We start from the raw sequence: 16,138 nt of genomic DNA, 5'->3' as shown, positions 1-16,138 counted from the left end.
AATGCAAATCATTATTAAATTTCCACCTAATGCGTCTCGGTACATACAGTTGAACCTCAGTGCCACTGTGGTGGTCGAGTGGTTATAGTGACGGACTCGCGATGCGAGGATCCAGGGTTCGAACCCTACAGTGGTGGTCGGCTGAAGCTGGTTTTCTGTGGTTCCCAACTTCAAGGCGCGAATGCGAGCCGATCTCCCCGTTAAAAAGTCTCGCCACAGAGAGCAACAGGCCTACAACGTTACAAATATTCAATCATTACACTTCACTCACAATTTGAAGTATAGATGGCAGCACTGAAATATCATACACAACACTAGCTACACACTCAGACTGTTAGGTGCACTCACTTTGTTCCAGACTCTGCCACGAAGCTGGGCTGGAAGAGATCCCGGCAACGGGATAAGTCCGGTGGCAGAGACCCTGGCGTTCATTCATTCAGTTGAACCTCAGTTTAACGATTCAGAAGAAACCGACAATTTTATTCATTAAATCAGAGCCAAATTGATCAAAAGCATAAACACACTAAAAAACGGCAAATTTAAGCTACTTAGGGGTTGCTGTTACAACTTTATAACTTATTTTTAACAACAATTAAAAAATAAATATATAAACTTACAATCTTTGGATTGTGATTTTGGGTGATAAGAAAAAAAGAGAAAAAAATTAAGCATATAGTTCGAAAAAAAAATTGTTATATCAAGGGTTTTTACTTGTTGATAAAGGGTTTGACCTTTACTTTCGTCAGAATTTCAGAAAACAATTTGTTACATTGAGGAATTCATTGAATCAGTTTGTTATACCAGGGTCCGACTGTATATAATTTCATAAATGACAAATATTTTCATGGAAAAGGTACATTAGACATTCTTGATATAATGTATCCCTAAAACTTCTCATTTTCACTTCATTCTAGGTAATTCCAATGAAAATGGCTCAACAAGTAATTCAGGAAATGATAATTCATCTGAAGATAGTGATTCCTCTATGTTCTTAGATGAAGCATACTCTTCTCACTCGAATAATGTTAAAAATTCTACCGCAGATAATAATAAATCTGTATCCAGGTGGGTAGTTGTTTTTTTATTATAATTTATGAATTATGTGAATAGTATTTCCTAATTTTCCTTTCTAAAATTTTTCATTAGGTCTGCAATCAATTTTTTTAAACAAGATTTAAAATCAATTGGTGCTTAAAAGCTGTCCAATCTGGGATTATGAGCGTTATTATTGTTATGAGAATCGTACGACTTCATTTTTCTTGAGCCAGCTCAATGCATTGCTAGTGAGATAATTAGAATTAAAGTTTTTTGATCTGCTAATAAAAAAAAAAAAATGTATAGTACATAGTATTGCACACACTGTATATAAGGAAAGGGTGGCTGAAGTGTGGAAAAAAGGGAAAACCTGCTCCACCCATCTTCCTCCTCCCCCCCCCCCCCCATTTCCTGAATGTCAACATAGATACCACCTTCTGAGATTATTGCTGGTACATAATTGCATATCATCCATATTTGTTGCCAGAACCTTGTAGGCTACTTGAAATGGTTAGTGCTGAAATTGTTATTGCCCTAATTTTAGGCAGAAGATGCTGACAAAGCTTGATAGAAATAGTAGTAGTGTTAGTAGGTCTGTAGGATGGGCTATTTGTTGGTCACTGCTTTCTCAAAATGGTACTTAAGCAATGACCCCTCTTGTAGGTATTTGTGCAAGGAAAAAGAGACTATATATCCCGTGTTGCTGTGGAAGATTCCTCCCTCATAAAGTCTAATGATATTTAGAATAATTTTATAAATGCAGGAATTGTTAGTTTAAAAAAACACGAATGAATGTTTGCTCTGTGTGGGTACAAAATAGTTTTGTAAACACATTGCAGACCAGTTGGTAATATGGCCATGCACCAGCTGGTATGGCCTCGTGTATTATCCAATAAGTATTGCCTACTTGATTACTCATGTTATTACAGATTTCAGAGCACTTTTTGCCATTTTAAGAAGTAGCTCATTCATCACACTTGTCACTGGTGAACAATTTGTTAACATTGTTAAAATTCACTCTATTGCTTCTCTTTTAAAATGTCACTATAACGATACTTGATATAACGATAAATCCCTCTACAATGATATTTTTTCCAGTCTTGCTTAGAATGCCTGTAGTCTAATGTTAAATAGTTGGCTCCCAATATAATGATAATCCTTGTACAGCGATATTTTTGCTTGGTCTGCAGAGTATTGTTATATCGAGATTTCACTGTTATTAAATTTTACAATTCTTTCATTATTTAATATCTTTTCATTGTATCATCTATCTTATATTTTGTTATTTTCTGTGCATTTTGAATTCTCATTGCTCTGTTCCTCTTGTTTTGGATCGATGTAGGTCCTCTCGATATTTATGGCCATTTGTTCATCATCCACGGTTTCTTCTATCTGGTGTCAGTGGCCAAGGACAGGGAGTACTAGCACCAGCATTATTGTACATACTGGAACATATTCCTGTTCACCGGATGGATATACCTGCTCTATATGCTGTTACTTGCAAAGCACCTGAAGAAGCATGTGCGCAGGTCAGTGTATCCATATTTTTGGCATTCTTTCAAAATTGTATTGCATTTTGAAATTCTGTTTACAGTTATTACTTGTATATTATGAAGTAATGTTCAGGTTGATTTTACAGTGTTTGAGATGTATAGGCCTGAGGTTAAACTTCTATAACTCTAATTTTAAGTATCTCAAATATATTTTAGTTTTTAATGCAATATGTTTGATATATGTTTCTGCTACTCAAATTTTCATCAATTCAATCAGTATTGACTTCAAAGCATTGTGAGATAGTTAAGTTTATAAAATTGAAAGCTAAAACTACGCTTATGAAAAAGCATAAATTGAAAAAAAAACACATTTTTATCACTTTCATTGATGACAGCATAAATTGTATGGATGAATTAATTCGGCTTTGTCTGCAAATATCTCAATTTCTGCAAATTTATTTTTAGATTTTCCAAGAAGCTCAGCGAAACCTACCAAGCATAATATTTTTGCCACACATCGGTTACTGGTGGGAAACATTGTCTGAAACTGTTCAAGCAACTTTTCTGTCTCTGCTCCATGACCTTGAACCTTGCACACCACTTCTGCTTCTGGCAACATCTGATTGCCTGTTCGATGAACTTCCTGAAGAAGTATGTACATTTTTATTCATCATTGAAACTTGGAGCTGAGTTTTTGGGTTCGGCTCTATAGTATTGTAACATTTTGTTGTTCTATGTAGTCATAACCTGATTAACAAGCCATTAACACATTAATGGAATTGCTTTTTAGGTGCAGGAGATTTTTGGTTTTTCTGACAGTCAAGTAGTGGAACTATGTGGGCCAACTGCCGAGCAGAGAAGAGGGTTCTTTTCTAGATTGACGGGAGAGATCTTCGTTCCACTTCGTAAAAAGCCATTGAAAGGTCATATGAATTCATAATTACAAATTTTATTGAGCAAAGTTAGATTAAACTCCATAATTTTTTGGATCATGGGTTTTTTAATATATATTGAAAAAAAAAAAATTTAATTTTTATAGAGACCACAACAGAAACATTACCAGTTGCAGAACCTCCTCCTGCTCGACAGCTATCTCAAGATGAACTCGAGAAACTGAGACAGAGGGAGGAAGCTACTCTCAGGGAACTTAGGCTTTTCTTGAGAGATATTCTGAATAAACTTGTAAAAGACAGACGATTCTACATTTTTGCTCGTCCAGTTGATCCTGAAGAAGCAAGTTTTATTTTATTATCTCTGATTTGTATCAGTTTTCTTACAGAATTTAAGGCTTCAGACAATGATTTCTATTATTCATTTTTTTTGTATGCCATGTCTACAAGCAGTTTATAATTCAAACATTTCTATGTACAGGTACCAGATTACCAGGAAGTCATAAAACATCCAATGGATCTAGAAACGATGATGACGAAGATTGATATGCAGAAATATGATACAGTGTCCCAATTTCTTGGTGATGTTGACCTTGTATGTCAGAATGCATTAGAATATAACCCTGACAGAGATCCATCAGGTGATCACAATTTTTTTAGTTTAATATTTTAATCCTATTTTGTTCATATAAGTGTAAAATACTGTATATTCTCATGCATAAGCCAAGTTTTTTTGTTAAAAAATTTGTTCCTTAATTTGAAGGCGTCAACTTATGCACAGGTCAGTTTTTGAGGAGAAAATATAGATCCTCATTTCACCAAATCATTTTGGTGTATGGCTGCTGCATGGCTAGCTTGAAGGTTTTGTGATACCACTGGACTACTTTAGATGGCGGTATCAATCAATTATTTTTGTAGTTATGTTAAAAACCACAGAACCAATGATGTTAAAGCTAAAGGGAAAAAATCAAAAACGTTGTTGGCTTTCTATTGGACTAACATAGATTTTACAGTCTTTAGATGTATAGTCTGGCCACAGAGAGCAACAGACCTACAAACAGTGCAAGTATTCAGTCATTGCACTTCACCTCTGAAATATAGATTGCAGCACTGAAAAATCAGACATAACACTAGATATGCACTCAGACTATTAGGTACATGCATTTACACTTACAGCACAACTCACTAGGTAGTAAATTGCCATTAAGAGAGATAGACCTAAGCTGTGCTCAGTTTGGAAAAAAAAACCTTTTAGATCTGAAGTCCATGGTCATTTCAAAGTGTAACTTTGAAATGACCATAAAAGGAAAACTACTGGGCTAAATGTTATAAAACTTATTAATAGTTTACAGGAGGTCATGGGATTCAATTTTCTGCAAAAAAAAGGGTTAAAAAATTGACCACCAGTGGGGAATGGTGCTGTATGCAATATTGTTAAATGAAAAAGTCGAGTGGTTAGGGAACTAGCTTCTCACTGTGCAGGTCTGGGTTCGAATCCCGGTTCGGGCATGGATGTTTACTAACACTAACAAATTCCCTGGACGGATCATGCTGATCCCTTGGGAATATGTGAGGATCACGTTAATATTATTTTAAAAAAAAACCACATGAAGACATTGGTTTAAAATGTTTTTAATCATTTCTAAACAAATTTTAATCGTTTCATGTGTCAAACAGTTACTTCAGCACCATTTCACGGATGACCGGATTATAAGCTGACACTTCCCCATTTCTTGGCCACCTGTGACTTCTGGCTGTAGGGTTATTCCAAAGCCACTGTTTATGGTGATTACAAACAATTTGGCAGAAATGAAAAATGTGATACACCGACATGTTTGTAACATTCCTCTTGATATGCTAATAGCTATGTTGAGAACGCAGTAATGCAATTTAACTTGCTTTCAGAGAATGGTGGATGGCACATTGAACAGGCTTTGTAACAAGTTTTAGAAATGATTAAAAACATTTTAAACCAATGTCTTCATGTCTTATTTTGTTTAACAATATTGCATTCATCGCCATTCCCTGCTGGTGGTGAATTTTTGCACTTTTTTTGCAGAAAATTAAGTTCCATGACCTCCTGTAAACTATTACAGAGTTTGATAACATTTTGTCCAGTAGTTTTCATTTTATGGCCATTTTAAAGGGGAACTTTAATTATAAAGACCCTGTAGGTATCTCTAGTTATAGTAGAACCTCAATAACTTGACATGTCAATAACTTTTTTCTTCTTTATTCTCGTGATTGGTATAATACTAAATTCAATGGGGAGAAACCTCTTTAACTCAACACAAGATAGCTAAATCCCACATAAGTCATTCCAAATATAATTAAGGATTTTCCTTTTTTAATGATGTGCTACTGATTCATAAAATCTGTTACAATACAGCATGATATAATTTTTTTTAGATAAATTGATCAGGCATCGTGCTTGTGCTCTGAGAGATATTGCTCATGCATTGGTATTAAGTGAACTGGATGCTGAATTTGAGAAAATCTGTCAAGACATACATAAAGCCAGGAAAGAAAGAGGTAAATGAAATTGAAATGCAAAACACTGCTAAGATTTTTACTTTATCAACAAAATGCTTTTTTTTTTCAGATTCAGCTGATTGTCGAGAACTTTACTTTTCATTCTTCAGATTCCATTAAAAAATATATTTTAGGTTTAGTTTTTTTTCGTGCACAATTTTCATTTGCAGTATTCTGAATAATCATGTTATTTTAACACTAGGCGAAAGTGTTGCTGAATCCCCTCCAAAGTTTCAGTTCAATGTGCATACTAATGCCAATAGCAAATCAACAGTTTGTGCTTCATCTATACTGCCAAAACCCAGTCTGCATTCAGAAGAGAGTAGCTCCAGAGATGGAACTGGCATAGCACTTCCAAATGTTTTTCCTACTCGTTATAGTAAAAGAATCAGAGGGCTTGATACGAACTATTCTGAGTGTGCAAATGATGATCAAGAAAATAAGGAAGAGAATTTTCCAGCGAGTAAGTTTCTATAACCAGTTTTCTGTCGCGTGATTTCCTTATCTTGTAATAAATTGTACTCTTTTTAAATGAGCCATAATTGAAACCACTATCATGTGCACCTTAAATAATATTTAATAATTTATAATTATCAGTACAGTGTTCAGGCTCATGAGCGACCGGTTTGAGATACAGTTGGACCATGATTTAATAAACTCTGATTCAATGATTTACTCAATTAACAATTTTTTTTCAGAAATTCTAGAGAAAATAGAGGTCAAACACCTATTTAATGTATGAAAAAACTCGATATGAAGAATATTTTTTGAACAAGCCAAAAGAACAAGCCCTGAAGATTTGACTTCTTAGGAATTGATCTTCAGCTCTTCTTTAGAGACAAAAAAGTGAAGGGAGGGGGGGAGAAACAGGAATCTGTTACTTTTTTTAGTAAATAAAGCCATTCACAATGTCAGTGCAGAGGCTTCATTGGTCAATCGGTGTATACTAATACCATACTGTCTGCATGCTTAAATTTCAGTAAAAAAATATATTTCAAGTTTGTGTGCTCTGCTTTGACAAGTAAAGAATGACGGGCGACCTGAAGAGAAAACTTTTTTCGATTAGCAAAACGGGACAATTTCTACAGAATTTAATAAAAATGTTGGACATATCAAACAAATTTCTATGCAGCAATTTTTTAATGCATCCTGACTTTAGTCTTAAGTTCATGTCTATAGTTGTTTCAGTTGTCACAAATAAGTTGTATTAATAACCCCCAAAGTAAGTAGCTTTTGAAATTCTCCATTTCGAGTGTGTTTATGCTCCTGGTCAATTTGACCCCAATTTAAAAATTTCCTCGAGTAAATGAATAAAATTGTCTGTTTCCTCTGATTCGTTAAATCTAGGTTTGACTTAATTTAAAGCCCAAAGTCTCCCAAACTTATTTTTCTTGTTGGACACACTCTACACCCCCGTCTCAAAAATAAAATATCTCCTATAACCCCATTGCTAAGCCAACATAGAAGATCACATGCATCTGTATCTTTTGCCACTTCCCTGATCTGTGTTCCATTGCCCACTTTCTGAAACATTGATCCAATCTCTAACTTTACAACCCCTAGAGCTCTTGTTGCATGCTGTGGCATTCGGTGAACCAGTTTTTTCGTGACGAAAAACATTTTTGCACGTCACTCGACTGCACATAATGTTTTAAATAAATTTGTGAAAAGTGTGTCAGATATCTAGAAACTTAGTTAATCTGGGTCGTACTGCCATAAAGATTTCTTAAAGCAGATGTTCTTTACCAAGATTCCACAGATTCCTTGGGGAAGAAGGCTGTCCTTTGAAAGATTTCAGGAAGTCTTTGAGATTGGATCAGAAAGCAGTTAACTCTTATTGTTTTTACAGTATTACATACCGTTCCGTATTCTGTGAAAGAGTCCACAAGACACTACTTTTTTACACAAGGGAGTATCTAAGTCCTTAATGTTACTAGCACAAGGGATCCATGGAACCTAAAAAGTTAAGAATCTTGTCTTCAAAGTTAACATCAATATTAAACAATCAATATATAACATCAATTAACAACTATAACCTCAAATCCTGCACTGGCAGGATCTTTTGTTTTTATACGTGTTTGTGACACTTCAAAAAAGAGCAGATGTGAAAAATGTATTGCATATCCAAAAATTAAATATCCTTATTTTTTAGGAAGAGCCGCACGGTACATGATTTGGCGAAGGCGGAAGTCCCCGTGGTTTGGTAGCTGTCGCCGGAAGCTCATTCGTTGTCGCATCGTGAATAATTCATCAGATCCCCTCTCGAGGAAGAAATACAAGCCATGTCCAAGGTTTCTGAAACGCAGACAAACATTACCTCCTCTTGATGCCGATGACAATGCTAACCAGTCTGAGATAACTCCAAAGGGAAAATCTCCAATGAATGTGTCGAGCAAAGACATAGGTTTTGGAGTGGAAATAAAACAGACTATCGATCCAGTGCCAGCTGATAAAAAACAGAGTGAGTCACCTATTCTGAGGAGTCCCAAGAGGACTGTGTCGCCGAAAAAACTGAAGCTGGACGAAATCTCCAAAAATCCTACCTCACTCGACACTGTTTCCTGTGATACTTTTGTAGATAAGCTTCCGAGGAATACAAGGCTCAGGTCACCAACCAAAACTGCTGTAGATATAACATCTGACCTCCAGGTATTAATATTATTTTTACCTTTGGAAACTGGAACCTTTTTTCTTATTTGTTTGACTTTTATGAAAAAACTGAGCTCATTACGAAACATATTACTATTTGAATTTCAATAGAAAATTACAGTCGAATCTTGATAAGTCTTGAACATGTGTTGCAGCCGACAAAAACTTTGAGTTATCATTAGTTCAACTTATCAAAATTCCGATTTCAGTGGAAAAGTAAAATTTATTAAAATAACAGTGTATTTACAAATATCGTTTTGGTAAAGCATGTCAAATTACTGGAGATGAAGAAATTTATAAAGATAAGTTATTCTAATTTAATCATATTTAATTATTGAATGAAAATATTTATATATGAACTGAACGTACTTATTGTATTATGGAAACGGGCGCGTACATGATACTTGTATGAATGAAAAAAACGAATCACATAAATAAAGTGTATACAAGATCATTTCCTGTCAAAAAATTCAGTGATTGTTTGACTGTTTATCTCTTTCGTGAGAGTGTCATTCACATTTTGCAAGCATACAAATGAATCCGCTAAATGAATCTGTTAAATTCTATTGTTAAATATTACTTTTTAAATTTCTCTCATCCCCAAAAACCTTGACTTACAGGAAGGAAACTTTGAGTTAAGGGACAATTTTAATACCAAAATACAGAAAAAGTTCTGGGTCTGAGTGAAACTTCAACTTTAACAGGTCTCGAGCCATCAGCATTCACGTTATTGACTGTATATAATATTTAGAAAAGAAGATGATGCAAATTATTGTTTGAAAGTCAATTTGTAGTTCTATAAAAACATTGATCGTTGAATAGGTAACATATTTTCTACTTGATGATGTGAAGTTTTTGCAGTAACACACCATAATGTAATCTCTCACAGATATGACGTGAGACTGTTTTCCTATTGCTGCATCCTGATTAGATTTGCTGCATTATATATATATTCAAACAAGTTTTCTTTTTTATGGTCTTAACAGGACAAGTCAAGGATGATAGTTAGCAACGATTCCCCTTTATTCTAATTCTGCTGGGTTCTAAAATCTTTGTCCCCAATGTAGGAAAATGTACCATAGAATTTATGAATTTCATTTTTACGAGTCTTTTTTTTCTGAAGTTTTGGTATTTAATGCACCATATGTAGGACTTTTTTCCCTAATAGTATTTAAAATTTTTTTGTTCTTGTGAAAATTACTCTGCTTATATCATTAGTTAGAAAGGGATTGATTTTTTTTCAAACCATTTGCAGCAAGCAATGGATATCTGTGAACCAGAATATGTGTCACCATCACGTTCATTATCCAGTCCGAACAAAACGTCCATTTTTCAGTCAGGTGAGTTTTATTATAATTTCTTTTATAGGGGTATATAATTTATTACCCTCTTTGAACTTGAGACAAAACTAACCATTAAAATTTTTTTTCAATTGATTTGTTTTTATTATATGTCAAAATACCCTTAAAAAAAATTTTTTGAAAAATTTAATTAAATAATTATTTTTGATTTGTATAAATATCTTTACTATTTGAGTTGGGTACCCTTACACATACCTTAAGTCTTAACTTGAAAAAAGAATCATTAAAACCATTTAAAAACTGTTAAAGATGAAAGTATCCATATGTGTACCTCTGGAACAAAGAGGATATGCATTCTTATTTCATTTTTTAAATTTGAAAATTATGTCCCAGTTGAACCAGAAAAATTTCAAAATCATTTAAATCTGGTGAAAACTTTTTTTCCTCATTGTGTTGGGCTCCCAAAAACAATCCTAATCTCCTAGTGAAAGTTCATATTTTGAACCATACGTTTAATGATATGCAGTGGATAAGGAATAGGAAAGGTTAGGAAATTGAAAAAAATTCAAATCTACTAGTACATATGGCTATTATGCTTTAAAGAAATGGTTGAAAAATACAAACCTGTTTAATAATATTCCAATGTGTCTCGATACTCCTTACTTGAAGATGCCAAACTATTATTCTTTAAAAAGTTTATCAAGTTTAAGTTAACCGCTTTTGGATCTTTTATGACTCACCAAGCATTCTCAAAATGCAGTTGTGTAAAAAATATAAAAATATATATGACTCAATATAGAACATATATTTGTAGTAATTTTAGATGGCTCCAAATATTAGACTTTTTTCCACTATTGTACCAACACTGGTGATTCTTGACCTAGATTCATGCAAATTCTTAATCTCTATAGTATTCATGCAACATGTGTTTTCTTATAATAGATGTTTGTGGATCTCCAGCAAAATCACTTGTGAAAGTTGATAAAGATGCGGTTGAAGGGTTCCTTAAAAGAATCGTTCATGAAACAGAAAAATGCACAGTTGACGCCCTGCAGCATTTATATTCTCTCTTACATCACTGTATTTACAAACACAGACAAGAGGTCGATAAGAAAGCTCTTATGTCTGTAAGTATTTTATATGCGTTGCTATTTTATTTCTTGCAGGATGTTTGAAGTGTCATTAAAATATTTTGTGGAAAGCTGTTTCTGTTAACTTTACCACATCAGTGCTGATAAACAAAAAGGTGCAAATTGTTTCAATAAAATTATGCAGCACAGATACATTTCATTCCTTATATACTGTGAATTTTTGTGTTAAAACTTTTGCTGATAAATTTCAGGGCTGTGTGTGTCATAGTCACAGCAGCAGATATTTTCTTTTTTGTCGGTTGTAGAATACATGTTTGTAGTGATGAATGCAGTTGTTAACATGAAGAGAAGTGTCTGGAAATAGAAGTATTAAATTTAAATAACAAACCATCGTGTAAAAAGATAAACATGTTTATCCTTTTGATTTTTGAAAAAAATTTCTGTGATGAGCGCCTTTCCACATACTCATGTGATTGCACAGGTTTCAGTTCACTACACACTTTAAATCTTGTTCTTTTTGAATCAGTTATTTCATTGGTAATATTTTGATTTCCCAATTTTAGAATCATTTTCAATTTGACAAGCAAATTCTAACACTGATTCACATGCATTGGTATGACATCTCAGATATTTCTGGAGACGTAGTTAGCTCTCGACATAACAAATCTGTGGTACCCTCATTGTTTTATGAATTTTTCAAAAGTTATTGTGTGTGTGTTATCAATCTGCAATACCATGTAGGATGCCAGAAAGCTTCCTTATTGACAAAATGTTTTTTTACTTGGGTCCACAATGTTGTAATAAGGCCGAAATAGCCTCTTTGATATATGTACATGTAGAATTTCTTTTGCAATTTCTTTCCTATAGTGAAGGCATCTCTCATAGCTCCTTGTCTGTAAAACATTCACAAGTATACGTACTGTATAACATACATTATAAAAAGTATCGTAATTTGTGACACACATTAGGCAGTTCCATTATAACTTCTCATGATTTCTGGATAAACAATAAATAAATTAAAAAAGGATTTTAGCTTACGAGAAAAAAAAATTCAGTTTTATAAAAATTGAAAAAAAAATGCAGGATTTAACATTTCAAAATCTGTTGTTGTTGGAGTTTTCCCATTGCAATGACCTTGCTTACAACCCAAGTTTCTAATCCATAGAATTGGTGCAAAGGTATGTAAAATAAGAGAGAGAAATAAATTTCATAGGGGAGATTTTGAATTTAATAAAACTAATTTATTAACAATTTTTAATGAAGTTATTCAAATTGGGATTAAATAATTAACATAAACACCAAAAATACTTCTCAAAATCTCATACCAAGGGCAACAGTCCACTTGTAAGTCTGGAGAGACAAAACACACAGACCAAGCGATTGCAGGACAGGAGAATGACGATACTTGGATCATGCAGGCCATGACGTCATTGAGCTTGATGAGAGTGGGTATGGTCACGATCCAGTGACAAGGCTCAGCATGGTAAGTGGACATGGCAAAAGTGGAAACCAGTATTCCTGACAATTGGAGCCGGAATGACCATCATCAACCAGTAGGACAGCGAATGACTAGAACCATAGCTGATGAGTATGAGAAAACAAGACAATGTGGAACCAGTTGGTGATGTGCATAGCACAAGTGAAGTTTTGATAAATTACTATTTCAACTGCATATTGCAGGATGAATACGTGGGCGGCTCACCAAGATCTAATCAGCAAAGCATATTAGCGATAATGAACGGAAGATGAATGTGAGAGCGATCTGCAGATATTTATACCTGAAATAACAGATACAGCACGATCCAACTCCAAGGACTGACCATCTTAGAAAAAAACATATTAAAATGTGACCAATAGAAAATCACACACACAGTATAACTAATTTACATTTTCAAACAATGATAAGGAATTTTATAGATATTTCACAAAACTAAAATGGCAACAACAACAATCAAAATGGAAATTTCAGACTTTATGCCTACTTTACCGCACACCAACTCCAGTCATATATCGCCATACAGCAATTTCCAACCAGTGGATTTAGGTGGGAAATGAAGGCGCCATCTATTGGTGAACTCCCAAGCTCGGTAGATTCAATACTTGTTTCTTATGTTCTTCCACAGATTTGAACTCATGCATCTTGACAGTAACCCTCAGGGTGGAAGACGAGCATCTTACCCACGAGCATCATTACACATCCATAGACCCAAGGACCTTTACGCCTGGGGTCTATGGAGGTGTTACACTGTTTAGCCAAGCAGGACATACGGCCATCGTTAGGGCTCAGATTTTTATTCCCTAAAGATGAAACGTTGTTGCTGATAGGTTAAAAAAACCTGAATTTACCAATCAGCAACGGCTTTTCATCTTTAGGGGGCCATAAAAATCCAAGCCCTAGTCATCCTACTTACAGACAGGATTTTTTAGGATCAATTGGTTATTTGTAGAGCCCGGATTATATGCAAATGCATATGCACATATTTTGGCCTTTTTCTAGCATTAATGCATATAAATGCATAAAATTAAAGAATTTTCAGTATAAGTGCATATTTTTGAAGGTTTATTTAAGCTCACTTAATTTTTTTTTATAATTTTTCAAATAAATATTGTTCATAATATTTTCAAAGTATCAGTGTTTTTCCCGCAGGTGAAATTTAGTGAATTAATATATATTTATGAAGTATTTTACGAATATTAACTGTTTTAGTGTAAGGCTATTTCTAGAGATATGTCAAAGTGTTAAATTTTTTTTACAAATGGTGTCGGAATTATTTTGTTACTGCTATCAGGGCTCCCACTCGTCCTACTTCTCCTACTTTTTGGTAAAATGTCCTACTTTCTAGTTTTTGTCCAACTTTTCCTATTTTTTTACCAAATCCTATCGACAAAATTTGTGTAATTGATTTTAATTGATCATTGATATATTGCCAAATATTACAAATGTTGGAGAATGCAATTAATGATTCTGCCAAAGCAGAAATTTTATCATTTTTAAGATTATTTGGTGGGGGGGGGGGGGGTATATGTGGACCGTTTGGTTGATTAATTTTTCATTTGCTTAGTTTGAGGGTTCAACAAGCATGAAAACTTCTGTCTGGATGGGAAAATAATTTTGTATTTATTACTTCATGGTCTTGGACAGTAACTAACATTCATCATTCAAAATTACAGTGCAAATATGTGAAACAACAGTTTGCATTTCAAAGAAGTTGGATACATAGGCCTATTCTAGGTTTGGTGATTCTGATGCTACCCAATAGCATTCAGTGGCCTTCTGTATTTTTAAGGCATGTAGAGGCATAAACAATATTTACAATGTTCAGCAAAGAGCTAGAAATGGAAGTGCTTCATTTGTCAACACTGGCATTGAACAGTAAAATGTGAACAAATTCCTTTAAAAAATTATGGACAACGCAGTAAAACTATCTGGTTCACCTTGCTTATTTATATCGGATCTTGTAATCTATACATTTTGCACACTGTGCTTTTGAAAGTGGTGTCGAAGGAGCGTCATTCTTATGAAATGATCACATTAAGCAGCATGCAATGAAATTATCGATTATTTCCTTTTTTTATGTGTATACTAATTTAGTTTTGAAATTATAGCATGATTTTATTTATGTAAAACTTTTTTTTTGTCTTTCTCCCTCAGTTTATTGCTTTTAATGCCCTATGTTTATGGGACATATATAGCATAAAATATAAGGTGAATTCTACTTCAAAATTAATGTGCTGAATCTATATTTTGATTTATTGTGAACATATTTTAAACCCATGAAATTCTTTAAAATTATCTTTCAGGACTTGTTGCAAGAGTTCCAACAATTCATTCATCATAAACGGCAATCCTAGTCTCAAACACTGCCACTGTTCTTTTCATACGAAAGAAGAAAGAAGTATTTACGCGCACTGCCAATGTTGGGACATTCTGTAGCGATAGGCTGCTGCTTTTTCTTGAAGTGCTTTAAAGATTTTTATTCCATAAATATCTCTTGATTATGTAATATCCATATATACATATGAAGTTTTGTGTGTGTGATATGTGTTTTATGTATATATGGATAATATACTGATATACACAAACATATATATATATATATATATGAATTGTAATGTGTAAAGTGTCTTTCCCCCACCCCATGTAAATTTCATTTTGATGAAGCCATAATTGGGTGTCTGGTCGTTGGTACCAGATATAAGAGTTTTAATTTTTTTTGCAATTTTCTGCTCATGTTCTGTGAGTTTGTCGTGTGTATGTGTGTGTTTATGAGTTTTGTGATGTGACACAAATGTGTTCATTCATATATTCTATTTTTATTGTTTTCGGATGCACAATGAATATTATTATTTTCTCTTTTCTAGACTTTCATAGTTATTGAGAATGAAATTTATTTTTTAGAACAATGAGGTTTTGTATAATGTTAAAAGGACATTAGATAGTAATAACTATGTCAGTATGTTTTTGTTGATGGTTTTTATGGTTCTGTTTTTCTGATGTTTGCTGTTAAATTGGCTTCGAAAAAAAAAAAAAAAAATTAGCCAGGTATGTCATGAAATTTCCCATGTGGCCTGGCAAAATATTTCCTTCACTCAATTGTTTTCAGTAATTTTTTCCCCCTTTAACATTTCACAAAGCATCTAGAATACACAGCAAATACTTCGTTCATAAAACATGTGCATATCAAAAATTTTTTTGATTTAAACTTATTATTACAAAAGAATTCAATTGCATAAAGCCTGTTAGACTGTCAAGAAAGGTCTGAATCCGTTTTATGAGTGTTTTTCCTCCTTTGAAATGTATTAGAATCAATTAACTGGACCACTTTTCTTGTTATAAGCAAATATGGGAATCATTAGCTCTCTCGAGTTATACTGGAAATTTCATACTGGTCTGCTAATGGAGTTTCACGAGTTCTGATAAGTGGTTAAATGTCAGAATTTTAACAACACACTTTTAAAAGCCTTTTCTTTTAGCTCAGGTTTGTATTTGATGAATCATGAAATCATGACTGTAAAGCTGTAGGTGGTTTTCTCCTTTAGACATTGATCTCATTTCGTGTTTATTTATTAGTGTTTTGTGTATAGATTCATTTCTACCATAATATTTCAAAAATTATGAAAAGTTCATGTTGTCACATGGGCAGATT

General features: G+C 33.6%; 1 protein-coding gene across 2 annotated transcripts in view; it reads left to right on the top strand.

Moving 5' to 3' along the window:
* LOC149077918 (ATPase family AAA domain-containing protein 2-like) overlaps window positions 1-15,509 on the top strand; it is a 44,136-nt gene extending 28,627 nt beyond the window's left edge. For both annotated transcript variants that reach the window (XM_089241518.1, XM_089241519.1), the window contains 12 exons: window positions 915-1,065; window positions 2,378-2,564; window positions 2,994-3,179; window positions 3,319-3,451; window positions 3,568-3,761; window positions 3,900-4,059; window positions 5,828-5,950; window positions 6,153-6,413; window positions 8,103-8,599; window positions 9,855-9,939; window positions 10,843-11,027; window positions 14,793-15,509. In XM_089241518.1, coding sequence (XP_089097644.1) covers window positions 915-1,065; window positions 2,378-2,564; window positions 2,994-3,179; window positions 3,319-3,451; window positions 3,568-3,761; window positions 3,900-4,059; window positions 5,828-5,950; window positions 6,153-6,413; window positions 8,103-8,599; window positions 9,855-9,939; window positions 10,843-11,027; window positions 14,793-14,843 — 2,213 coding nt within the window. In that variant the 3' untranslated portion in view covers window positions 14,844-15,509. The remainder of the gene's footprint in view (window positions 1-914; window positions 1,066-2,377; window positions 2,565-2,993; window positions 3,180-3,318; window positions 3,452-3,567; window positions 3,762-3,899; window positions 4,060-5,827; window positions 5,951-6,152; window positions 6,414-8,102; window positions 8,600-9,854; window positions 9,940-10,842; window positions 11,028-14,792) is intronic.
* The last annotated feature ends 629 nt before the right edge of the window (window positions 15,510-16,138 follow it).

Source organism: Pholcus phalangioides, unplaced genomic scaffold, assembly GCF_987345545.1.
Source record: "Pholcus phalangioides strain wild (caught in Gottingen) unplaced genomic scaffold, Ppha-v1.0 ptg000014l_1, whole genome shotgun sequence".
Classification (NCBI taxonomy): domain Eukaryota; kingdom Metazoa; phylum Arthropoda; class Arachnida; order Araneae; family Pholcidae; genus Pholcus; species Pholcus phalangioides.
The sequence above is the reverse complement of the archived record's forward strand: the minus strand, read 5'-3'. Positions and strand labels throughout refer to the sequence as shown.